Source organism: Pogoniulus pusillus, chromosome 19 (genome assembly GCF_015220805.1).
Source record: "Pogoniulus pusillus isolate bPogPus1 chromosome 19, bPogPus1.pri, whole genome shotgun sequence".
Lineage (NCBI taxonomy): Eukaryota > Metazoa > Chordata > Aves > Piciformes > Lybiidae > Pogoniulus > Pogoniulus pusillus.
Window position 1 is genome coordinate 6,178,841 of NC_087282.1, and position 26,435 is coordinate 6,205,275.

General features: G+C 48.6%; 1 protein-coding gene across 2 annotated transcripts; it reads left to right on the top strand.

Moving 5' to 3' along the window:
* Nucleotides 1-1,760: 1,760 nt before the first annotated feature.
* On the top strand, nucleotides 1,761-24,602 carry LAS1L (LAS1 like ribosome biogenesis factor). Of its 2 annotated transcripts, XM_064159046.1 has the most exons (13): nucleotides 4,092-4,316; nucleotides 4,995-5,120; nucleotides 5,297-5,366; nucleotides 7,052-7,133; nucleotides 7,297-7,491; nucleotides 9,131-9,177; nucleotides 9,969-10,078; nucleotides 11,383-11,468; nucleotides 12,722-12,937; nucleotides 13,775-13,910; nucleotides 14,385-14,764; nucleotides 16,328-16,469; nucleotides 24,186-24,602. In XM_064159046.1, exons 1-13 carry the CDS (start codon nucleotides 4,123-4,125, stop codon nucleotides 24,274-24,276), a joined length of 1,875 nt encoding a protein of 624 aa, XP_064015116.1. In that variant the 5' UTR covers nucleotides 4,092-4,122; the 3' UTR covers nucleotides 24,277-24,602. The 2 variants fall into 2 exon arrangements, with proteins under 2 accessions (XP_064015117.1, XP_064015116.1); XM_064159047.1 differs by lacking the exons at nucleotides 4,092-4,316; nucleotides 4,995-5,120; nucleotides 5,297-5,366 and adding an exon at nucleotides 1,761-1,826.
* The last annotated feature ends 1,833 nt before the right edge of the window (nucleotides 24,603-26,435 follow it).

The window sequence follows — 26,435 nt, forward strand, 5'->3', positions numbered from 1 at the left end:
GTTGCTGCCAGTCTTATGTGGGATATTCTGAGCAACAAAACATCACTACCCATTATGTCCCTATTCTTTACTGAGCAACCTCATGGACAGACATCACAAACAGAGCAGCAGCACAAGTGTAACTCCCTTTAGATCCAGAATCCAAAAGCCCACAAAGCTTGTGAATTCTGTGCTGCTTCAGTCATAGATTAATAGACTGATAGAGTCAACCAGGTTGGAAGAGACCTCCAAGATCATCCAGTCCAACCTAGCACCCAGCCCTAGCTAATCAACCAGACCATGGCACTAAGTGCCCCAGCCAGGCTTTGCTTCAACACCTCCAGGCATGGCCACTCCACCACCTCCCTGGGCAGTCCATTCCAATGCCAATCACTCTCTCTGACAACAATTTCCTCCTAGCATCCAGCCTATTCCTCCCCCAGCACAACTTGAGACTGTGTCCCCTTGTTCTGTTGGTTTTTGCCTGGCAGAAGAGACCAACCCCACCTGGCTACAGCCTCCCTTCAGGTGGTTGTAGACAGCAATGAGGTCTGCCCTGAGCCTCCTCTTCTCCAGGCTGCACACCCCCAGCTCCCTCAGTTTCCCCTCACAGGGCTGTGCTCCAGACCTCTCACCAGCTTCGTCATCCTTCTCTGAACACGCTCCAAAATGGGCTGCCCAGGGAGGTGGTGGAGTTCCAGCACCTCAACACCTCTCTTTAAATGAGGGGCCCAGAACTGGACACAGTACTCAAAGTGTGGCCTGACCAGTGTTGAATACAAGGGAAGAATAACCTCCTTTGTCCTGCTGGCCACACTGTTCCTGATACAGGCCAGAATGCCATTGGCTCTCTTGGACACCTGGGCACACTGCTGCCTCATCTTCAGCTACTATCTACCAGTGCCCTAGGTCCCTTTCTACCTGGCTCCTCTCCAGCCACTCTGTCTACTGTCACTCAGCTACAGGCTGAGGCCTGTAGCTCTGCTTGGGGTTGCTGTGGCCAAAGTGTAGAACCCTGCACTTGGCCTCATTAAATCTCATCCCATTGCTCCCTCCCCTTTCTGTAACAGACACCAAACTCTTTGCATCTTTCTCTCTCTCCACAGAGAAAAGAATGAACAATCCTAGAATCACAGAACTCCTTGATTTTATGATTCTTTGATTTTTCATACTCCTTTTCATTCGATTTCTGAGCTTCTGGGAGGAGGTGATCTGATCAACTTTTGACATCTGTTCCCCCAGCACCCTGGCGTGTTTGGCTTTCACTACCTTTGCACTGCAGCTGATTTTCTGGAACGCAGAAGCAATCTGGCAAGCCGAGGGACACATGGTGTTCCTGTGCCTCTGAATAAGGCCCTTTGATTGCAGTAAACAGCTTGTCCTTTCAGAACACTTTTTAAGCAGATGAAAAGTGCAACTCCGTTTCCAGAGCACGGGGCCCTCTTCCAGGCTTTCTCCCTGCCTCGTATCTTCTGAGAACTCGCTTTCGCTGCGGGAGTTTGGCAACTGTGGCAAATAGTCCTAAAGGACATAAAAATGAGCTTAAGCATGTCCTGTCTTATTTACCTGCCTGTCTGCATTGCATGGCTGGCTCTTGTAAGGTAGGGCTCTGAAGTGCTTGTATGGTAGGGTCTGTGTCTCAAGAGAGAGCGAGGGACGTGGGTGGGCAGCGGCGGTCAGCTGTCTGATTGCACTTGGCATCTCTGGGACCACAGCTGTGGGTGCAGCTCTCTGCAGCTCCTGACAAGTATTTGTCTTTTCTGTAATCTGCATGCAGGTTTGTCAACTTGATCACAGAAAGGAAGCAGAAAATGGTCAGCATTCCTCTGCGACAATTAGCCAAAGAGGTGAATATTGACTAAGACTGCACTGATACATTCTGTGTATGCAGAGCATCTGCATTGCCTGGTAACAGGACAAAAGAAAGCCAGGCAACTTAGTTTCCTTGCCTGAGAAGGGTTTCATGGGGACCGCACCCCTGTCCCGTAGTAGGTGTATGTGCCCCCATTCTATGGAAGACAATAGCCTGTGGGTTCTTCCATTTCTGTGTCTAGCCAGGTGGGGGGTGGCCTCTTCTGGCAGGCAACCAGCGATAGAACAAGGGGACACAGTCTCAAGTTGTGCCGGAGGAAGTATAGGCTGGATGTTAGGAGGAAGTTGTTGGCAGAGAGAGTGATTGGCATTGGAATGGGCTGCCTGGGGAGGTGGTGGAGGCACCGTCCCTGGAGATGGTCAAGAAAAGCCTGGCTGAGGCACTCGGTGCCGTGGTCTGGTTGACTGGATAGGGCTGGGGGCTAGGTTGGACTGGATGATCTTGGAGGTCTCTTCCAACCTGGTTGATTCTATGATTCCATAATTCTATGACCTCTGGATAAAAAGAGACATACGTGGAAGAGACAACTCCCATTCCTAAAACCAATAAGGAAAACCCAACCTTTTCTTAGAATGAGTAATGAATATGTAATAGAACAGGATATAGAAAGAGAAAACTGAAGGCAAAGTGTGTGCATTAGGGCAGAGCGGAGCCTCCTCGCGCACCCAGGCCTGTACATTGCTTGATTCCTGCAACTCTATTAAAAGCCTTAACTTGCATGAACACAAGTTTATGCCTGTTATTTATGACACTTTTAAATCTGCCTCATTGCATTTTACCCCAAACTCAGATTTCAACTAGTCCCATTTGCAACAGCAACCTGTTCCCTCAGCCTGGCGCTTCTTGGCAGGAGCGAAACGCGTTTCGGTTTGGCCCGAGGTTAATACAAACACCACAAAAGAACAAGACTGGCTTCGTGGGGGGGGGAGGCAGTGGGAGGAGGTTGAAGCTGGAATGAACTGAGGCATTTATCAGGGATGGTATTTTAACGGAGCCCTCCCAGCATTTCTTTCCTGTGATCTCTGAAGCGGTTTTGTACGAGACAGCAGCTTTGGAATTTTTCGCTGCTCACTCCTATTCATAGAATCAGGCAGGGTTGGAAGGGACCACAAGGAGCAGCCAGTTCCAACCCCCCAGCCATGGGCAGGGACACCCTACCCTAGATCAGCCTGGGCCACAGCCTTGTCCAGCCTGGACTTAAACACCTCCAAAGATGGGGCCTTAGCCACCTCCCTGGGCAACCCATTCCAGGCTCTTACACTGAAGAACTTCCTCCTCACCTCCAATCTGACTCTCCCCACCTCCAGCTTTGCTCCATTTCCCCCAGTCCTGGCACTCCCTGAGAGCCTAGAGTCCCTCCCCAGCTTTTTTGTAGTCTCCCTTCAGATTCTAGAAGGTCACAGGATGGTCACCTGGGAGCCTCCTCTGCTCCAGCCTGCACAGCCCCAACTCTTTCAGTCTGTGCTCACAGCAGAGCTGCTGCAGCCCTCTCAGCATCCTCCTGGCCCTGCTCTGGACACGCTCCAGCATCTCCACAGCCCTCCTGTAATAGGGACTCCAGAACTGGCTGCAGTACTCCAGGTGGGGTCTCAGCAGAGGGGAGCACAGAGGGAGAATCAGCTCCCTCAGCCTGACCTCTAACACGGGAGTATTGCTGGGATTACACGGCCAGTAAAGAAAGAGAAGAACGAGGTGGTTTATAGCCTGGATCCTTTGTTCACGCAGGACATAGCAAAAGCCTGTAAAATGCTGCCTCTGCAAAGAAAAGCAGTTGAGCCTCCCGCAGGAGCGGATACGTTCAGCCAAGGCCGGCAGGGCAGGGACGCTGAGCGCATGTGTCAGCACCGGGCAGATGCCTGCGGAACTCGGGTTCACCCCGGCCACCGAGGTACAGCCCCAAGCCCTTCATTATGCGATGGCCTCCGCCTCCTGCGGCAGAACCGTGCTCCACATCCCACCGAGTCCAGTCCTCTGGCTGCCCATCCTCACGCCGCTGTCCTCGGCGTGACCCTAAACGCCTGTCGCCGTCCCTCAGCCCCCCGCCAGCGCGCACGGCCGGGAACGTTCCGCACCGGCCTCGGCACAGCCCCAGCCCCTTTCGTTCGCGGTCCCGCCATTGCAGGCAGCCCGCAGACCCCGGACAGACGAACCCTGCGGGACCCGAGCCGAGCCCCCATCGCCCCACCGGCGCCCCGCAGCCCGCTCCGGAAGCGGCGGCCTCACGCTCCGCCCCGGGGCGGGCAGCGGAAGCGGGGCGCGGGGGCCGCGGCATGGCGGGCGGCAGCAGCTCCGGGCGCGGCGGGCGGCGCTGCCTGTCCCCCGCCCGCAGGAGGCCCAAGCTGCTGAGGACCGTGGTGGCGTGGAGAGGCAGGGCGGAGTGGGACCAGGTGATGGTGGGGCTGTACTGCGGGGACAGCCGCCTGCAGCAGGAAGCGCTGGACCGGGTCTCGGCCTGGAAGAGCCGGTACGTGCCACGGGCGGGGAGTAGTCTGTGTCCCTGTGGGGTCGTCGCTGCCTTCTGGGTTGCCTCCTTTGTCCCTGAAGCGGCGTCCCCAGTTCTTCGCTCCGTCTGCTCACTGCCTTGGGCCTGTAGAGCGCCCGGGACCTGGCCGCTGCTCCGCGGCCGGGGCTGCGTGTGCGCCGGTCGCCGGTTGGCCGGGCAGGCAGCTGCCTCTTGCAGAGCCCCTTCACGCAGCGGGCTTCGGGCCCCTAGCGCATGCCAGAAGCAGGCTGGGCCCCTGGGCACTTGGGCAGGCAGACGCCCTGCATGGTCCCAGCTCCCCAGACTGCTTTCTCAAGGCAGAGTGCTGCAGTGAGCATACTCAGGGCCCCGAGATTACGTTTGCCTGTTTGTGTTGCCCCTGCTACATCCATACACAAGACCAGTCTAGGTGTGGCATCTCACACTGTGTGCGTCCTTAGCACATCAGTAACGACTTGTTTAACACGAGATTAGGAGTAGCCATGCAATCATTCTGTCCCCAGATAAAAGCCTTCTGCAAAGAGCCTTTAATGCTCTCTTGCTGCATAGTTTCGCAGGCTGTTGTGTACCACGGAGCACAAAAAGTAGCCAAAAAGCAGCTCTTTTTTTGGGTTATTGGATTCTTGTGAGACTGATCACCTCTTTTTCCTTCATCTGCAGGTATGGTCCCAAAATGCCTCTCGCGGTGGATTGCACCTCTGAACTGATTCGTTGCAAGGTCCTAGATTCATCTGGAAAACTGAAGTCTGATGAGCTCATCCTCTCTTATGGGCTGGCTCTTGTAAGGTAGGGCTCTGAAGTGCTTGTATGGTAGGGTCTGTGTCTCAAGAGAGAGTGAGGGACATGGGTGGGTAGTGGCGTTCAGCTGTCTGATTGCACTTGGCATCTCTGGGACCACAGCTGTGGGTGCAGCTCTCTGCAGCTCCTGACAAGTATTTGTCTTTTCTGTAATCTGCATGCAGGTTTGTCAACTTGATCACAGAAAGGAAGCAGAAAATGGTCAGCATTCCTCTGCGACAATTAGCCAAAGAGGTAAATATTGACTAAGACTGCACTGATACATTCTGTGTATGCAGAGCATCTGCATTGTCTGGTAACAGCTCCGGGTGAGGTGAGTTGGAGGCGGGGGATAATTCTTTTGTAACCAGCTGCCACTTCCTTCCAGCCACAAAGTTTGGAAGAGTCATGACGTAACTAGATCTAAAACTTTGCTCTTTAAGATCAGATTAGAAGTAACACAGGCTGTTGTTTGTTAAAGCATGATGAATCCTGTGTCTTGATTTACATGGACATTGTCTCACTTGGCCTGTACGTCACACATTTTTGCTTCTTAGCTACTGAGATAGGGGAAAAGAGCTAAATCTGTGGTTTGTAAATTCTTTGGCAAGTGGCAAGCAAAGGTATACACGAAAAGCACTCACATTTATAGGTGTTTTCATCTTTTGTCTCTTGCTTGAGGTGAGCTTGCCTGCTTGTGCATGGAGAAGGAAAGGTTTAATGTGATTGTAATAGTAGGACCACGTAGAGTCACATCTGGGTCTGAAAGGGAAGAAGAGAGAGTGTTTGAGACTCCTTTGCATGCACAGCCTTATCTAGGGCCCCTGTGTGAGAATGATGAATTGATGGGGTTTTATTGCTGGGTTTAAGGGAAGGCTGGCTTTAAACACCAGCCAAGGTCTTGCATAGTTAGAATCATAGAATTAGTCAGGGTTGGAAGGGACCGCAAGGATTATCTAGTTCCAACCCCTACCCTATATCATCCTGGCCAGAGCCTCATCCAGCCTGGCCTTAAACACCTCTAGGGATGGGGCCTCAACCACCTCCCTGGGCAACCCATTCCAGCCTTTCACCACTCTCATGGAAAAAAACTTGCTCCTCACATCCAGGCTGAATCTCCCCACCTCCAGCTTTGCTCCATTCCCCCAGTCCTGGCACTCTCTGAGAGCCTAAAAAGTCCCTCCCCAGCTTTTTTGTAAGCCCCTTCAGATGCTGGAAGGCCACAGGAAGGTCACCTGGGAGCCTCCTCTGCTCCAGAATGCACAGCCCCAACTCTTTCAGTCTGTGCTCACAGCAGAGCTGCTGCAGCCCTCTGAGCATCCTCCTGGCCCTTCTGCATACACACTCCAGCATCTCCACATCCATCTTGTCCCAGTGGCTCCAGAACTGGCTGCAGTACTCCAGGTGGGGTCTCAGCAGAGCAGAGTAAAAGGGGAGAATCACCTTCCTCGCCCTGCTGGCTACTCTTCTCCTGATGCAGCCCAGGATCTTGTTGGCCCTCCGTTCAAGTTGGTTGTCCTTAGAAAAGCTGCACAAAGTTGCCTGCAGCTTAGGGTGTGCATGGTTTGAGTGTTAGCTGTGATCTGTGTGTTTGATACACAAACTCTCACCCTGAGTGTTTCATCACATAAGTAGCTGCTTCTCAATGTCTCATTAAGTTACACACAGCACCTCTGTCTCAAAAGACTGTTGTTGTTGCAAGTAACCTTGAAGAACTTATAACTGAAATCCCAAGTTTGTATGGATCCCAGGCCACAAGAGGAATAGGATCAGAGAAGAGAGGGATCTCAGCCCACTCTTGGTGTGGGAAGCAGGGAAACTGCATTGCAGGAGTGGCCTAGAACAGGCCATTTCCACCCAGGTGGAGACTCTCTTGCAGGGCTGCACTCAGTTGTGGTGTGATGTGAACTGTGGGATGATGCCTGCGGCTGTCCTTTCAGGCAGATATCCCCATCTGGGTGGTGGATCTCCGTCATGAGCTGACCCACGGGAAGCTGCCACCACTGGCTCTGTGCCGTAAGGGTGAGTGCTGCTAGTGGGCACTTGGGGTGGCAATGGCACTGCAACAGGCCCTGAGGGGAGCACCCTCCATTTTGGGGCACTGCAGGGTTCTGTGATTCTATTTTATTGTTTAAATACCAAAGAAAATGTCTCTGAGAAGTGAATGTTTTCTGCTTTCTTCTAGGCTGTGATGTTGTGCTGGACTGGCTACGGAAGACGTATTGGAGCCGTCAGCTGGGTAATAATTTGTGTGAAGAAAGTGAGGACGAGGATGAAGAGGAGCAGGAAGGGATGGAAGCAAATGCAGAGCTGGACAATGATGTGTGGGAGATGCCAAACCCACAGCACAAGGCGCGTGAGAAGCACCAGGAGTTTCATGGTAAATGTCCCTAGAACAGTGGCAGATGCAAGGATTAGATGTGTCCTACAGAAGGGAAAGCAGCTGGAAAGTGTCATCTTCAGCTCCATGTTAGGACCATGTCAGGGTTGGTTGTTTATCTCCCTTGTAAAGGGCTAACCTTCCTGGGCAGTGGTCTGAACCCCACCCTAGGTTCTCCTGACTCCTCTGTGGGGAGTGGATCTTGAACCCGACCCCAGGTGTAGTGGTTAGCCCACTCCCGCTTCCTGTCTAGGGCCCCTATACAAACAGATGAACTTCCTGTTTCTTGCACTTTTTCACCTCCTTGCCTGCTAGCACCACCCTTGTTCCTGCTGCTGTTCCTGTTTTGCCACGTGGTCATCCCACTACGTGGTGGACACCCTCCCCTTTCCTGAGAATCTACCTCCATCCATTGCCATCAGTCTGGTTGCATATATATATAGCTATATCTTTTGTATCTTGTTTTCCCTTCCCTATACCTCTTTGTAACTCCCCTACCTTACAGTCCTCCTATTTATTGTTAAAGTTTTCTTTCCCTTTTAACTTCCAAATTGAAGCAAGACTATTTTATTTGGGTGTGCTGTTTTACCCTCTTCCTCTCTACATCTAATTCCTTTCTTTCCAAAAGTGGGGGGGAGAAGGCATTCAATTACTGTATTGGTTCTGTTAGCTGTATTTTGAGTCTCTGGGAAATGTAAACTAGAACCAAGACATTCCTGTTCTACAATAACTTACCTAATGAAGCTGCATAGTTGAGATCTTTTCATTCACAATCCTTGAATTCATGAGGTCTTGAAACACTGAATGCTTGACTTGGTGCATCTTGACATCTGTGCAGGTGCAAGGGAATTTTAAGAGGCAAGCAGCTTTGGTCTGAAGAGGAGGGTAATGAGCTTCCTGGAAAGACAAAGCAGGTTTATTCCAAATCTGCCAAGACTGTTTTTTTTAACAACAGACATGTTTCCAGGCTCTTCTAGGGGTGCAGAGACTAGGTTTTGAACTTTCCATCTCTTGTGGTACTCTAGATCCACTTGGATGTGTTCTGTTGGATTTAGTTTAGGTGACCCTACTGTAGCAAGGGGGTTGGACTAGGTGATCTTCAGAGGTCACTTTAAATCCCTAGCATTCTGTGATGCTGTCTTCTGTCCCTGACAATGTATAAAGACAAATCCTTCAGCACAGGTTTTGGGCCATGGTGGATTCAGAAATTCACAGAATTTTAGGGATTGGAAGGGACCTTGAGAGATCATCAAGTGTGACCCTGCTGCCAAAGCAGGACCACCTAGGGCAGACTGCACAGGAACACTTCCAGGCAGCTTTCAAAAGTCTTCAGAGAAGAAGACTCTACAGCCTCTCTGGGCAGCCTGCTCTTCCAGAGAGTTGCTTTTTTGGTATTAGCTCACTGAATTTGTTGCATAAAATCTTTTACTCTATCAAATATGCAACATCCTGGACAGTAGCAACAGTTTTACTGTGATGGAGTTTGTTACTTCATTTGATTGATGTCTTCCTTGAGCGTGCATTCAGCAGAACTAAGCAGCTCAGCCAGATAGCAAAATTCCCCTATACAGTTGATCCAATTATTGATTACATTATTGATTGATTGATTAAATTGATTAAATTATTTGTTTATTTCTAGAGAAAGTCAGAGATGTGCTGATATCCTACAAGAATGAGCAGTTTCGGGTAAGCACAGTCTGATCAACATCACTTTGGGTTCTTCTCATTTCCTCCTTGGGGCCATAAGTCATTCTTGCCCAAACTGAAAAGCCAAATACCTGAGTGCTACTGTGACTAAGTTGCCAGGAGTTTATTTCATACTACTAGAGGATTTCTGTTTTATTCTCCCTTGGCCTTTTTGTCCCTTTCTTGCCTCTTGGGTAGGTTGTGAGCATAAGTAGAAGGCATGTCCTACCTTGCTGGACGTACTCAGATAAGGTATATATATCAAACAAACCACCACTAACTTTAGTGCAGTACTAACCTCCAGTAGTCTCTCTTACATTGTTAGTACAACCTGGTAGCCTGATTTGTGTATTGCTCCTACTCTTCAGATGCTCTCAGCTGATTACAGGTTGCCTGGACGGCTGTGCTGATTTGACATTTTGACCTACTGTATGCCTAATATGGCTGGCAGAACCTTCTCTTGAGGAGACAACCTCATCCCCACCCTTCATGTGGAGTTAGTAATTCAAAAGGAGTCTGTCCTGGTTTGTGCTGAAGCCAGAGAGTGCAAGGTTTAGAAGCAGAAGGAGGATGCCAGGACTGTGACCCCTTGTTGCTGTTGCCTTTTTAATGCAGGCCTTTTCCCAGTGGGACATGACTTATATTAACCCTTAATGTAGCCCCAGGAAGGGAAACTTTCATGAATTTTTTGAAGTGCTATTGATGAAGTGCCTATGGCATTTCCATCTTTTTGTAGCAGTGCCTTTCTGGGGCATATTTGCTGTTAATGCTTGGAGTTTTCCTTCACTCAGGTTCTGCAGGCTGCTCAGTCTCTTTCGAAGTCTCGAGAAGCGTGGTCTGATTCCTCTTCGGAAGTAGACTGGATTTTGGCTCAGATCAAAGACTTGATGCAAGAGAACAGGTACAGCTGTGATAAGGAACTGAGGTGAAAGGTACAGTGCAGAGCTGGGCTTGTAAAGCTGTTGCACTGCCTTTTTACTGATCATGGATTGTGGAGCAAGGATTTGGTTGATTTCCTCAACATCTCTGAGGACTGAGTTGTTAGTAATGAGTAATGTTTCCTGTGTCAGCAAACTCCAAGGTGTTGTTCCTGACTTAGCTGTGCTGGCCCCAAGGCACATCAGCATCTTTAGTGTCTTCAGAAGCCCTCCCAACAGCCTTGTGGAGACTTTGATTTCACAGTAACCTTTAGAATACTTCAAAACTGCAGGGTAATACTTGGCCTCTTCTGTACTTTCTGTGTGTTTTTCCTGATGCTTCTGAAGGATGTCCCTGAGTAAACAGCAGATACTGAGAGCAGCATATTGGAGGAGCCTCCCCAGGCCTGGTTTGTGGTGTGTCTGGCCCCTGGGCAAGTAACCAGGAGTTTGCTTTTGGCACTTCTGAAACACTTTAACGAGCAGGATTTCAAGTGTGGCTTTAAGCTGCTTGGGTGGAATGCTGTAGGGTGCTGTCACCAGAACGTGGCAGCCTTTTTTTGCATGACTGTTCTCTGCAGGAAAGTGGTGTGGCAGGTGTAGAGAAGACTTGTCAAGTAACCATTCCACCCCCAGCACCACTTCTAGCTAGGAAGGAATCTGCACAGTTGTCGTGTTCTGTTAAACACCTTCTGTTAGTCCAAAAGTGCCTCTGAGCATCTCTCCTTCTGAAAAGCTGTTACTGTGGATGAGCAGTTAAGATGCTTCAGTGTTACTGCAATGTGTAGGCTTCTGTCCTGGTATTTTGGTAAGTCACATTCATAGAGCAATAGAATGGTTTGGGTTTGATCACCAAGATCATCCAGTTCCAACCCCCACTGCCTCCCACTAGAACAGGTCACTCAAGGCCTCATCCAACCTGGCTTTGAACACCTCCAGGGAAGGAGCACCTACAGCCTCCCTGGGCAACCTGTGCCAGTGTCTCACCACCCTCACTGCAAAGAATTTCCTCCTGATCTCCAGTCTAAACCTCCCTTCCTCAAGCTTAAATCCATTCCCCCTCATCCTATCACTACAGGCTCTTGTAAAAAGTCCTTCCTCAGCTTTCTTGTAGCCCTCTTCAGGTACTGGAAGGCTAGACTGCTCACAGGTCTCTGGAGCTTTCTGTTCTCCAGGCTGAACAGCCTCAACTCTCTGTCTGTCTCACACTTGTTCCAGCACTGGTGCAAGTAGTGTTTTGACATGTGAAGAAGTAAATGGCATTAATGAGACACTCTGATTGCTTTAGGGAGATGGTGGCTGAGGTTCTTCTCCATGATGGCTTTCTCATCCCAAAGATGGAGTGTCTGGAGATGCTAAATATCAAGCATGAAGGTTAGTGTCTTGGACACCACTACAGTTAAAAAGTGCATGCCTAGTGTTGTGGCCATCTCTGTTCTTTTCTTGGTCTCATTCTATTGAAATCTGCCATTCTCTGCACATTCTTGGTTCTGAAACATTGCTTAGCCTGTTCTCCACACTTCTTTATGGCCGTGCTTAGCAGTGGCTTTTGCAGAAATCTCTTGCCATGGCAGGAGAGCTCTTCAGCACCGAATGCAGCCAGGCCAAAATGTCTTTCAGAGCTTCCACTTCTGCCCTTACCTGCAACAGTTAATTGATTTCATGAACTCCCACTAGTTTTTCTACTACTAAAGGTTAGAAGCAAATCTGAATGTTTGGAATTTTTTTTAACCTCCTTCACCAGCTGCATCTTAGTTCCATGCTGCTGTCTGTACACGTGGAGTTGCATGGATTATCCGCAAGGGAATTTGGTACCTAGAGACAATGAAGATAATTTCTCTGCTTCCCTGGCACTTCTTGGAAACACCAGCCAGAGGATTTTCCAATAAAGATCCTCACATTTCTCTGATTATGTTAGAATTATAGAATGGTTTAGATTGGAAGGGACCTCAAAATCGTCCAGTTCCAACCCCTCCGCCATAGGGAGCTTTTTGATTCTGTGTTGCTCTGCTCAGTGTTCCTTCTCTTGCAGTGTATTTTCAGACAGAATAGCTTTTCATTATCTGTGAAATAAGATGAAACTGGAAAGAGATTAGCATCCAGGTAGGATTTCCTGTGGGTTACCACATGATTAGATCAGGCATGGTATTTTTGGCTTTCATTGAGCCGTTGCATTATTACCAATTTGCTGCTTATTTTACATCCCTAGCTTAAGAGGAATAATAGTTCCAGGTTCAGTGAAGATCTCAGAACACACCAGTGATCCCAGAATAAAATCATACAGTGGTTTGGGTTGAAGGGGACCTCTAAAGATCATTTAATTCAACCCCCACTGCAGTCAGCAGGAACATCCTCCAGCAGATCAGGTTGTTCAGAGTGTTGTTTGAGCCTGACCCTGAATAGATCTAGGGATGAGGCCTCAAACTACCTCCCTGGGCAGCCTGTTGCCATGTTCCACCACCTTCATGGTGCAGAACTTACTCCTAACATCCAATCTAAGTTTCAAACCATTGCCCCTCTTGGCCTATCAGTGCAGGCCAAACCACAAACTAAAATACTTCACTTATAGCTCACCAAAAAAGTGCAGAAGAGTCGTTTTCAGCTTCTCTTACTCTCTTCTATTGCAGCAAATAAAGAGGTGTGGCACTTCAGAATCCCTGAGGCTCTTTACCGCTTTTGGCAGCCTTTGCTGTCAGGCCTCCTTTCCCGAAGTTTCACACAGATCCTAATGGAGAAAATGTTCATGGAGTTGAAGGAATGTTCTGACTTCTCAGAGCTCCGGCCGCAGTTCTTGATCGACTGGATCGCTGAGATGCTGGCTGGCATTGCCAAAGTAAACACTGGTGAGTGGCTGAGAAACGTCATAGAATCAACCAGGTTGGAAGAGACCTCCAAGCTCATCCAGTCCAACCTATTACCCAGCCCTAGCCAGCCAACTAGACCATGGCACTAAGTGCCTCATCCAGGCTTTGCTTCAACACCTCAAGGGACGGTGACTCCACCACCTCCCTGGGCAGCCCATTCCAATGCCAATCACTCCTCTGTGAAGAACTTCCTCCTAACATCCAGCCTATACCTACCCTGGCACAACTTGAGACTGTGTCCCCTTGTTCTATTGCTGGTTGCCTGGGAGAAGAGGCCAACCCCACCTGGCTACAATGTCCCTTCAGGTAGTTCTAGACAGCAATGAGGTCACCCCTGAGCCTCCTCTTCTCTAGGCTAAACAACCCCAGCTCCCTCAGCCTCTCCTCACAGAGTTTGTGTTCCAGGCCCTTCACCAGCTTTGTTGCCCTTCTCTGGATACCTTCCAGCACCTCAACATCTCTCTTGAATTGTGGGGCCCAGAACTGGACACAGTACTCAATGTCTTTTCTGTACTGCTGGGAGAGTGGTGTGACCTTTTGGTGGGAAGTACAAATCACCTACTTGTTAACAGTTCTAGAATCACAGAATGGTTTGGGTTGGAAGGAGCCTCCAAAGCTCAGCTAATCAAACCATCAGCAAGGACATCCTTCGCTAGAGCAGCTTGCTCAGAGCCTTGTCGAGCCTGACCTTGAGTAGCTTCAGGGATGGATTCCCCTGCCTATTTGGGATGAGTGTTCCAATGGAAATGCAAAGTGATGAAAGGCATATTTGTATCATTTTGGAGTGCCTTACTGGTTTTATTATGTTCTTTGAAGGGAAGAAGAAACAGCAATGTAACAAACAGGCATCCAGGAAGGAGCTCTTTCTCCATAAAGTTCCTTTGGAGTGGCTCAGACTGACTGATAACTGCTTGGAAGCTCCCTGCTGGGCAACTCCACACCTTCTTCAGATGTAAGTTTCATTGTGTGACATAGGTAGGGGGCAACAAACTGCTCTGTTGCAGTTTTGGCCAGTTCCCTTGTGTGGTTGCTTTCCCATCCTTTACATCTAGTAGAAATAGTGGCAGGTGGATTCTACAGAGGAGGATGAGAATGAAAGTAGTTGACTGGGGAGATACTAAAGCAGCAGCCTGCTCGCATATGACTTGATAGCAGAGTTGTGACTGTTTCAAGAAGTGATAACTTTTTCACATGAAAACAGCAGGTCAGGAATTCACTGAGAGTCCCTCATGTCCTTAATTCCAGTCGTGGAGAGGGAGTAGTCCAACATCCACCCATCGGAGGTCGTCAGATTTGCTTCTTCAAGGAGATATGTAGGCGAGTTGGCCTGGAAGGAAACACACTTAAAAGGCTGCTCAGATGGCTAGAGCTTCATCTGGAGTGATTTTTGCTTTTAAGACTTCTACATTGCCCTTTTCCTTTCTAGGATCCTCACGATCATGACGCCTCCCATGTCACGTTCTTCACAGAAGAAGCTTCTCTACCTCACTTCCGTTTACACAGAAGGAGTTGGACCTGTGTCCAGTCCAGGCACTTCTTCAGATGGTAGTGAACACCAAATTTACACTATAGAGAGCTTGCAGTGGAGGGCCAGGCAAGACAATCAGGTTAAAAATCAAGGGCAGACTGTAGAGCAACAGGAAGATGTGCTGGAAAGAGATGATGGCATAGAAGAAGTGGAGGAAGAGGAAGAAGAGATGATAACTGAAGCAAATCCTTTGGAAGGACTTGCTCATTCTGGCAACATGGTGGCCATTGCTGAGAAAAGAGCAGCACTGCAAGGATCCCCCTGGCAGATCAGTACAGGTAAAAAACTGACTTTGTAAGACTTTGTCACTGGCAACTGTTGGTTGAACTGCAAAGGCATCTCAGCCCTCTAGGCCTGGCTGGAATTAAGTGTGCTTCAGAATCGTCTAAATGACAAATCACTGCAGATTGGTTTTCCCAGTCTTCTGCTGAAGTGCAGGAGTCATCTCTCTTGTACTCTTAGAACTTTGGGAGTGCCTTTTCCAGGAGCATTTGTCCCTGCTTTGTTTAATTCTGGTTTTGGTCAGGCTTTTCCAAAATGTTCATAATCAGAGAATGGTTTGAGTTGGAAGTGACCTCCAGAGGTCATCCAGTCCAACCCCCCTGCAGTCAGCAGGGTCATTCTCTACTAGAGCAGGCTGCTCAGAGCCTTGTCGAGCCTGAACTTGAATAGTTCCAGGGATAGGGCTCAACTACCTCCCTGGGCAACCTGCTATAGTATTCCACCACCTTCCTGGTGCAGAACTGTTTCCTAACAGCCAATCTAAATCTGCTCTGATTTCAAACCATTGCCTCTCGTACTGTCACAGCAGGCCTTTGGGAACAGCCTTCTTGCAGGACCCTTCAGGTACTGGCAGGCTGCTATTAGGTCTCTCTGAAGCCTTCTCTTCTCCAGGCTGAACAACCCCAGCTCCCCCAGCCTGTCCTCACAGCAGAGATGCTGCAGCTCCCTGATCATTTTCATGGCCCTCCTCTGGCCCTTCTCCATCAGGTCCATGTCCTTCCTGTGCTGAGGGCCCTTCTCCATCAGGTCCATGTCCTTCCTGTGCTGAGGGCCCCTGAGCTTGTTGCCATACTGCAGGTGAGGTCTCACCAGAGCAGAGTGGCTGAATCACCTCTCTTGATCTTCTGGCCATGCATTTCCTCACAGTGATGCTGAAGAGCTGCACTTTGTGGATTACATGATGTTACATGAACTTCAGGTGTGTCCCTGCTGTCTCTCACACTATAGTCACTATAGAATCAGTCAGGGTTGAAGGGGACCACAAGGATCTAGTTCCAACTCCCCTGCCCTAGATCAGGCTGGCCACAGCCTCATCCAGCCTGGCCTTAAACACCTTCACAGGTGGGGCCTCAACCAAATCTCTGGGCAACCCATTCTCCACCACTCTCATGTTCCCACCACTCTCATGTTCCCACCACTCTCATGCTGAAGAACTTCCTCCTCACATCCAGTCTGAATCTCCCTACCTCCAGCTTTGCTCCATTCCCCACAGTCCTGTCACTCCCTGAGAACCTAAAGAGTCCCTCCCCAGCTTTTTTGTAGGCCCCTTTCAGATACTGGAAGGCCACAAGAAGGTCACCTCTTTTCCAGACTGAATAGCCCCAACTCTTTCAGTCTGTCCTCACAGGAGAGATTTCCTTCGGGAGCAATAGTAAAGTTGGAGATAACTTGAGTTAGAGCTGTACTTCAAACCAAGTTTGGCTCAGGACCTGAGGTTGTTCATTTTTGCTGAAGGGCTGAGTTGCCTCGAATGATGTTTGTGGGTTTGGGAGGATCTTGGCTTTTGAAAACCTCTCTGGGGATCTCAAACTTGTTGTTTATGTGCTGTTCTTACCCAGAGGAAGTACGATGGAAAGATTTTCCTCTTGGGAAGCTCCCAGGTCAAACAGATGACCCTGATGGCCTCCTGCTGGATAACTATTCCATGATGTCCTTGCTTGATCAGCCAGTGAGAGATGAGTGGAAGTCACCCAATACAAAGTGAGTAATGGCACAGGAAAGACTGTGGCACTGAACCATGAAATGCATTTGTCTCTCTGCCTTGTACTGGATGCTGGCAAAAATTTAAGGATTACATTTCCTTTTGTTTCTCTTTGACTAAATAGTTTGCCCTAGATGCCTCCTGATTATCTCTGACATCTACTAACTGTGCTTCTCATGGGTTTTTCCTGGAATCACACAGAATCACAGAATGTTAGGGCTTGGAAGGGACCTTGAAAGATCATTGAGTTCAGCCCCATGCTGGAGCAGGATCACCTAGAGCAAGTCACACAGGAAGGAGCTTTGCAGTGATTTGCACTTCAGACTGCTGACAGCTTTCAGTGTTGTCTGATGCTGTCATAGAATCAATCAGATTGGAAGAGACCTCAAAGATCATCCAGTCCAACCTAGCACCCAGCCTTAGCCAATCAACCAGACCGTGGCACTATACTTCCCCCAGCACAACTTGAGACTGTGTCCCCTTGTTTTGTCTGCTGTTCTTGCCTGGCAGAAGAGACCAACCTCACCTGGCTACAGCCTCCCTTGAGGTAGTTATAGACAGCAGTGAGGTCACCCCTGAGCCTCCTCTTCTTCAGGCTAAACACTCCCAGCTCCCTCAGCCTCTCCTCATAAGGTTTGTGTTCCAGGCCCCTCACCAGCTTCATTGCCCTTCTCTGGTCACCTTCCAACACCTCAACATCTCTCTTGAATTGAGGAGCCCAGAACTCAAGGTGTGGCCTGACCAGTGTTGAGTACAGGGGCAGAATAACCTCCCTTGTCCTACTGGCCACACTGTTCCTGATGCAGGCCAGGATGCAATTGGCTCTCTTGGCCACCTGGGCACACTGCTGCCTCATCTTCAGCCTACTACCTACCAGTACTCCCACTCTGTCCCCAGCCTATAGTGCTGCTTGGGTTTGCTGTGGCCAAAGTGTAGAACCCTGCACTTGGCCTCATTAAATCTCATCCCATTGCTCCCTCCCCTTTCTGTAACAGACACCAAACTCTTTGCATCCTTCTCTCTCTCCACAGAGAAAAGAATGAACAATCCTAGAATCACAGAACTCTATGATTTTATGATTCTTTGATTTTTCATACTCCATTTAATTTCTGAGCTTCTGGGAGCAGGTGGTCTGATCAACTTTTGACAGCTCCTATCTGTCAGTAAATTATGATCTGCTGATCCCACAGCATTGCTAGTCAGGAAGTGCAGGAGTTCTAGAACAAGCTACTGAGAACTGGTGCAGAATTTGCCTGGCGAGACACTGGGATGAATAACTTCAATAGGGAGAGCTGTGGCCTTGCAGTGAAAGCATTCAGAGTGAGAAGTCTTGGAAGTCATTTAGCCTCCCACAACCTCATTTTTCCTAGACGAGCTAATCTTGTATGGGAAGGAGGAGTCATTTTAAAACCCTGTGGTTTGCTGAATCACTTTGAAGTGCGTTAGTGGGAAAGCCTGAAGATGAGGAGAGAAAGCAGCCTCAGGAAGTGGTTGATTGGAGATTACTTGTTTAACACCTGAGGAAGGAATTGGCTGCACCTAACTGGGGTGGTGAATATGCTGAGAGTTTCACACCAGTGGATGTAGATGTCTCTCTTTACTGTATGTTTCAAACGGAGACTACAGTAATCGTCCTGAGTAAGGTCTGTCCTGTGGTTAACCCAGCATCAGACAGAATCTCTTCTCACCCTCCCCCACTCCTGCTTGCTTGTACTGTCTTGGTCTGACTGTGTGTTCCTGCTGGGTGCAGTGAGACAGAAGTGTGGCTACCTGTGTTGCTGTGACAACTCACCAGTGTCACAGGAAGCTACTTCATGAAACCCTAGGAGTCAATCTTCCTTCAAAGCTGAGAGAACAAACTCAACACCTACCTCTCTGCATTTGTCTCCTTCATTTTTTCCTGTCATCAAGTCTGAGAGCTGCTATTTGGAGCTGCTGCTGCTCTTGTTCCCTTTTGGGAGTGTACTTTAGCTTTGTACTCCTTGGGTCTTTTGCAGTATCTGGAAGTTAAAGGCAGTGGTGTAATTTGCCATCAAAGCTGGATTTCCATGGTATCCTCTGAGGAAGCCAGTTTACAGTCTTATCATCTTCACTCCTCCTGCTCTTTCTAGAAGAAACCACTGTGGAGATCCTGATATTTTGCTGTTAGCAGCTGGGAGGTTATTAGCACAGGCTCAGCAGATGTGAAAACTCAGCTTCTGTCAGCTGGGGCTCTGATCCTCAGCCACAGCATGTTAGTATTGCTCAGTGACCTTTTCAGAGCTACAGCTGGTAATTTAAGCTGTGGATCTGACCTCAGATCTGCACAGGTTGTCATGGAACTAATGGTAGTATTGTGTGAGGCTTTAGTTAGATCACCTTTGTTACTAAATAAAGCTTACCCAATTAAACCATGCCACGGAGGGAAAGGACGACCCTGTTTTAATAGGGTCATTATTTCACACTTTGAAGTCAAAGGAACTTGAGGGCTAGAAACTGTCAGATCAGTTTCATCATATACACAGTAGGTGATGGGTTTGTGTGTATTTTACTCCAAAGAACCCTTTGGATGTAGATGAATGGCAGCTAAAAATTTTCTTAGACACCTGGTAGGATAACTTCTAATCAGTGGTTCTCCCCTTGGAGTTTTTGAGCCCAGTAGAGTAGCTTCCAAAACCTGCATGTAGCAGTGACAGTCATGCAGCCTGGAGTACAGCATTAGGAAGAGCTCTTCCACATATTGATGTTTTTACTCATTCAGAGTTATCTCCAGATTAGCTTCCAGTTTTAAACCTTCCAAAGAGTTGCATTTTACTCCATCCTTTCAGTCATGCTCCCCAGGACTGGTTTGTTCTTTGGTCAGTTCAGGCCTGGAGAGTAGGGGTTGGTTCTGCTTGATCCATGGCACAGCAATGTGCCCCTGTGGCCAAGAAGGCCAGTGGGATCCTGGGGTGCATTAAGAAGAGTGTCCCCAGCAGATCAAGGGAGGTTCTCCTCCCTCTCCACTTTGCCCTGATGAGACCTCATCTTGAGTACTGCCTTCAGTTTTGGGCTCCCCAGTTTAAGAGGGACAGGGATCTGCTGGAGAGGGTCCAGTGGAGGGCTATGAGGATGATGAGGTGACTAGAGGGCACTGCCTGATGAGGAGAGGCTGAGGGACCTGGGGCTGCTTAGTCTGGAGAAGAGAAGACTGAGAGGGGATTTAATCAATGTCTATAAATCTCTGAGGGCTGGAGGTGGGGGGGCAGGCTCTGCTCACTGCTCCCTGGGATAGACCTCAACACAGGGGGAAACTTCATGACTGTAAGGGTCCCAGAGCACTGGCACAGGCTCCCAAGAGAGGTTGTGGAGTCTCTTTCTCTGGAGCCTTTCAAGGCCTGTCTGGATGTGTTCCTGTGTGACCTGAGCTAGATCTCTGATCTATGGCTGCTTCTTTCACCTCTAATCCTCTATCTGCAGGTGCTCACAAGAATATGGAACAAAAACCAGTGGTGACTTCAGGGAGTTTGTGACAGACTGGTTGGCGTGGGTTGATTGCTCAGAGGTTTATGGTTAGGAGGAACTTGCCATTACTTTTGATGGTGCAAAGTAATGGATTGCCCTGGAGAGATTTGGAGCTTTTCTGCAATGCCTGTCCTGGGAGCAAGAGTGGACTTCTGATGGTGGCACTTTGCAGAGGCTGAAGGTGGTGTTGCCATAGAACCAGCTATCAGTGGAACCAGCACAAGCTGATTTAGAAACCTTGCTTTTAAAAAGGGGAAGCCATCAGTAACCACCTCTGCTTTGAGGACAGGCTGAGGAAGCTGGGGTTGTTCAGCCTGGAGAAGAGAAGGCTGCAGGGAGACCTAATAGCAGCCTGCCAGTACCTGAAGGAGGATACAAAAAGGCTGCAAAGGGACTGTTTGCAAAGTCCTGCAGGGATAGGATGAAGGACAGTGGTTTGAAATGAGAGAAGAGATTTAGACTGGATATTAGGAATAAGTTCCTTAGCATGAAGGTGGTAGAATACTGGAACAGGTTGCCCTGGGAGGGAATTAAAGCCCTATCCCTGGAACTGTCCAAGGTCAGGCTCAACAAGGCTTTGAGCAACCTGCTCTAGTGGAAGATGTCCCTGCTGACTGCAGGGGGGTTGGGGTGGATAACCTTTGGAGGTTCCTTCCAACCCAAACCATTCTATGGCAAGTATCTTGTAGTTGAGGTTAAGAGTATTACTCACTTTTTACCTACAGTATTCTGTTCTCATCATATACCATGGAGATAAGAGGGAAAAGGGCGTGCAGGATGTGGCTGAATTCCTGAGACAGTCACCTCAGAGCTGGTTCCTGCTGCAGTGCAGTGCCACATGATGATGTTACAGAAACAGAATGAGTCCCCACAAACTGCTGCATTGCAGACCTGCACTGAGCATGTTGCTTGTTCTGTGTAGCATAGAATCACTTCTACCTCTTGAGCTCTTGCTGTAGAGAAAACCAAACCAATTTACAGAGCTAGGTGCATCAGGAATCATCTTGGTAACTCCAAATGTCAGCCACTTCTTGGGTGGAGTGTGGTAGCAGCTGAGAGGCACAGCAGAGGTGTGCTGGAAAAGTAGCATCCTGGAAACTTCAAAGAGCAAAGGTCACAGCTAATTTTTGCCCTCTCTCCAGTTTTTGTCATGCTGTCTTGAGACTGTTCTGCAAAGAGTGCCACCTTTGCATATTTTAAGGTGCAAGAATTCCAGCAAGGTGAAATGGCCACGGAGGTTTTAAATTAATTGCTTCTAGGAATTGGGAAATTGTCTTGAAACTTGCTTTAATCAGAATTTGCTGCAGGTACTGGAAGGCTGATATTAGGTGTCCCTGGAGCTTCCTCTTCTCCCTTCTGGTAGCAATTAGTGCTAAGCTTGGGATTTTTTTCCTATGGGGAAGGCTTTGCCCCTTCCTGAGGGGAGAGAGGTTCCTGGATTTATTAGGAAGTGACAAGAGATAGCTGGAATCCAAGGAGATAAGAGGGGAATGTGGAGGCAGCTTCAGGGTGAAGTGGTGGAACATTTACTTGCAGAAATGACTTTCTGTTGCAGGGTGGATTGGGGTGGACAGGTAAAGTGGTCACCTCAGGCCAGTCTCTATGTGTGCAGCTGAACTGGGTTATCTGCACACATTCTGGTGCTGTGGAATGTTTGTTTTGCTTGCTTCTTATCATAGACACTTTCTGATAGCCCAAGACTGTTTGTCCTGTGGTTTCCACAGCTATTTTGTTGAAATGAAGGCAAAGACATTTAGCTGAAGACATCTAACAAGTGGATGTCCTGAATGCATCTGCTTTCAGTGCAGGTTTTCCCTCAGACAGGAGTGCTGTTGTCACAACAGGGTGGCCTGTATCTCAGAGAAGCAATGTAGTTCAAGAAGAGCTGAATCCAACCAAACCCAGGGAATGCTGAGGCTGTACCCCACTCTCGTGTAATTAGCTGTCTTTGCAGTTGTTTTGCTGGAAAAACAATGGATGGCAGGTGTCTGGAGGACAACTCAGCACTGCTTATGGAAAAGGGTTGAGGGCCGTTATTTTGCTTGGCAATGCTCTAGCTTCATCCCTCCCATCCTGGCTAATGTGCTGTGATGAGCTTGTTCTTGGCAGCCTTCACGCAGTAAAGGCAAAGAATGATGTCACTGTCTGTCCCCTGGGTCCTTGTGCTGGGCATGACACAGCTCTGTGAAGTCATGAATGATGAGGAGCATACAGCACAGGGGAGGAAAAATTGCCCCACTGACAGGCTGAGTTCAGGACAGTTTCCAACAGCCAGAGGAGGATCTCTGGGTCCTTACAGTGGGTGTGAGAGCTGTGATGTTTCTGTGCTGGCTTTATTTGCAAGGCCTCTGGCAGTGTTTCCTCTGAACAGGGAGTGTCTGAGAGGCATTTTGACTTAGAGGAGAAATGATCTGTCTATGAGGAGCCCTGAGCAGCAGCCCTGCTGTGTAAGCTGTTACTGCAGTACTGAACATCAGGAAGAGGCACAGGTGTACAGCTTAAAGCTGCTGTACAAATACAACTTTGCTAACACCTCAGCCTTGCTTGCAGGAATACTTTTCTCTCCTCAGAGTTGGCTGTTTCTGCTTTAACAGGAGACATAAGTTCCTGTGATGATTTGGAAAAAGCTTGCAGTTCCTCCCTGCTCCCCCAGAAGGTTGTGTTCTTTGGTGGGTTTTCTGGTCCTTGTGTCTTGTCAGAGTTTGTGTTTAGCGTTGCTGTGGCAACCACTGGAGCTTTGGGTAGCTGCTGCCATCCTCAGGCAGTGGTTTTGGGGTTTGTGATAAGCATCTGAGCTTTTTTGTTTGCTTCCACTGTCAGTTTTATCTGACAATGGGGGCAGATTTGGCCAGTTGTGACCAGAGTGGATGTGACACTTAGTGACATAGTCTAGTTAAGTGATGTAAAGTCATAGGCTGGACTTGATGATCTCAGAGGTCTATTCAGCCTCAATAATTCTGTGATTTGCAGAGTCCTCTGAGGGTGCTGTTGCTGACTTGTAGAGATCACGCTGGCATTTCAAACACAGGATTCGTCATTCAGAGGCCACGGATGAGTGGGTTTTGTTGTCCTAAGGATGAGTTGCATAAGCAGGAAAGGTGAGAGGAATGCTTAGTGTGTGCTGAAGGGTTTAGACAGATGAATAGGCAGGGAACATGATCTTGTCCTGGAGGATGCTATAGGTTGTGGCTGAGAGTGCATGAGCTCTCCTTAGGCTCACGCTCTCTAGGCCTAAGGGACATGGAAGGTGAAAAACATGCTTGAGACACCACAAGCAGCCTTCCAGCACCTGAAGGGCCCTACAAGAAGGCTGCAGAGGAACTGCTTGCAAAGGCAGTAATAGGATGAGAGGTAATGGTTTGAAATGAGAGGAGATTTAGATTGGATGTTAGGAACAGTTCTTTCCCATGAGGGTGGTGGAACACTGCACAGGTTTTGCCCAGTGTGGTCGTTGAAGCCCCATCTCTGGAGCTACTCAAGGTCAGGCTAGATAAGGCTCTGAGCAAGCTGCTCTGGTGGATTCCCCTGCTGACTGCAGCAGGCTTGGATTAGATGACCTTTGGAGATCCCTTCCAACCCACCCCATTCTATGGTTTTCCTTTTTTCTCTTCCCAGTCAGATACCTTGCTTCAAATGGATTCTTCAGAGATTGGTTTTACTGCTGAAAAAAACGAGCTTTCACCTTCACAATTCTTGCAACACAAACAGAAATGATGAACCCTTAACTGTCCTTCGTGGTTTACATTCCTCACAGAGCAAGGCTCTGACTAGAGGAAGGTTTCTGTGTGTTCTCCAGCTGCTCTTTGTGTTTAACGCTGCCTTCTGTCTGCAAACACAAAACCAAACCTGCTTGTCCTTCACCTACTGTGTCAGCAAGTCATGGAAGTAGGTCTCTGTTTAGGGGATCTCCTGGGACTCTACCCTAACTGGGCAACTCCTGCTGTGAAAAGGGACTTTACGCCTGGCAGAGCAAGCCACCTCCTAAAATCAGGAACTGCTCAGCATGCTGTGGGTGTCACCAAACAACTTCCTTTAAAGCCCCTGTCCATGCACTCCTTTCTGTGGCTTCTTTGCAAAGCAGCTGAAGGTTCAGAGCTGAAAACGAGAAGTGACATTTTTTATTTTGGAAACAAAACTCCTTCAGCTTTAAAAGCACTACCAAAGTTACCTTGCTGCTGTGAGCTAAATGGGCTCATGCCTCTGTGCTTTACTTCTCTCTCTCTCTCTCACAGCTCTGCAGAATTGAATGTTCCTGTGTCAGGAGGATTGTTGTGGACCCAGAACGACTTCCATAAAATAAAAAGCGGCCTTCAACTCTTCTAAGGCAGCAGAGTGCTTTGTGGCTTTCAGTACTGCACAGGAGAAGTGGTCTGGAAGAACTGGTGATGGGGAAGGAGCCACTCCAAGAGACTGTTTTTTCTGAGAAGATTTACTGGGGTTTGGGTTTTTTGGGGTTTTCTACCATGTAAAGTAAGTATTTTATAAAGGTGGTGTGTTGGAAGGTCCAGGTGTAGTAATCATTGTCCTACTTAACCACTGACATGAACTTCTAGCTCCAGCTAATGTTTGCCAAACAGAGAGCACTACGGAATCCTGTGGTGTTCCTTAGTTTTTCCCATGGTTAATAAATAGACCTCACTGAAGGCGAACCTTCTGTCTGAACCTTGGTTTTCCTCTTTCACTCAGGTACTCTGGAAAGTGCCTTCCATGTCCTTTGGTCCTGGTTAGCCAGACTGCTGAGCGCTTCTTGTCTCTGTGGTGCTAATAGTGTGCTGTGTGTTTGCCTGATTTTCCCATTTAGGTCAGGGCAATCCCAGATATCAAGCCAGGTTGGGGGTGGTGAGCTCGAGAGCAGCCCTTGCAGAAAAGGAGTTGGGGGTGCTGGTGGATGAGAAGCTGGACCTGAGCCAGCAGTGCGCACTTGCAGCCCAGAAGACCAATGGCATCCTAGGCTGAATCAAAAGCAGCATAGTCAGCAGAAGGAGAGAGGGATTCTCCTACTTTATTCTGCTGAGAGCACAGCTGCAGTACTGCCTCCAGCTCTGAAGCTCTCAACACAGGAAGGACATGGACCTGATGGCAGAGGGATAGAGTCGGGCCATGAAGATCAGGGAGTTGGAACAGCTCTGCTACAAGGATGGGCTGAACAAGCAGGGGGTTGTTCAGCCTGGAGAAGGCTCCAGGAAGACCTAACAGCAGCCTTCCAGTACCTGAAGGGGGCTACAGGAAGACTGCAGAGGGACTGTCTGCAAAGGTCTGCAGTGACAGGATGAGGGACAATGGTTTGAAATGAGAGGAGATTTAGATTGTTAGGAACAAGTTCTGCACCATGAGGGTGGCTGGTGGAATGCTGCAACAGGTTGCCCATCCCTGGAGGTCAGGTTCAACAAGGCTCTGAGCAAGCTGCTCTAGTGGATGATGTCCCTGCTGACTGCAGGGAGGGTTGGACTGGATGACTTTTGGAGGTCCCTTCCAACTGGAACCCTTCTATGATTAATTCACAGGAGGAACAATTCTGTAGCTGCTTTGCCGAGCACCTGGGGAACAACAGCATTAGTGTGAGTAATATAGAGTAAGTACTGCACAGCTGATGCTGGATGTTTAAAGCCAGCCAGTTCAAATGGCTTCAAAAGCAAGTCCCCAGTTACTGCATTTGGTACTGCTGAGATCTGGCAGCACAAACACAACAGTTCAAAAAATAAAAGGTCGTGTGGCAAAGGTTTACTTAGTAGAATTTGTTCTCAGTGTGCTAATGGCTCTTTGCACTGAGTGGGGAACAGCAAAGCAATGCTGATGTGTTCCTAAATGACTTTTCTTTTGCATTGAGCAGGACTCTTTGAGGCTGCCTTCTCCCTGTAGGTTAATCTGTCCAAGCAGCTTTTCACTATCTGAAAAAGACAGATGCTGGGACTGCATGGAGTAAATCATGCAAATAGGAACTGCTTTTGTGGCTTGTTGCCCCTTTTGGCTTTTTCTGCTTTTTCCTTTTCGCTGTAAGTAATTGGGCAGAATAGTGGAACCTTACTAGGATAAAAACTTGAAGAGCTAGGAAGAAGTTACTTACTCTGCTTTCTCATTTCCAAAGGCTCCTAACAGGGACTTCAGCTCTGCCCAGAGGCTGCAGTTTTGGGTAGAAAACTGCAGCAGTAAGAGGATCCTGTGGAACTGAATGCGTAGTTGTTCTGAGGAGTGCTTTACTCAAGATGTAAATTCACACGAAGGGCCTGGAATCAGGAAAAAGCAACTCTGTCATACAGTTTGATTGGTTTGGTGCAGCCTTCTGCATCAAGCTGGTTCTTGGCCAGGTAGTGGCAAGAGTGACAAGTTCAGGCAGATGCCAATAGACATGCAATATGTAATAGACTTTCTTTTCCTTAGCTTTAATTCTCCTCCCCCTAACAGGTTGGAGTTAAAGCAAAGCAATAAAAGGCATCCTATCACCTCCCTCACAGCAGAGAGGAAAGGATGAAGGGCTTGAGTAG

Coding starts and splice junctions, on each gene's coding strand:
- LAS1L (XM_064159046.1), top strand. CDS start 4,123: ATGGCGGGCGGCAGCAGCTCCGGGCGCGGCGGGCGGCGCTGCCTGTCC. Junction 13,911..14,384: donor ACTCCACACCTTCTTCAGAT/GTAAGTTTCATT, acceptor TTTCCTTTCTAG/GATCCTCACGATCATGACGC. Junction 14,765..16,327: donor CCCCTGGCAGATCAGTACAG/GTAAAAAACTGA, acceptor GTTCTTACCCAG/AGGAAGTACGATGGAAAGAT.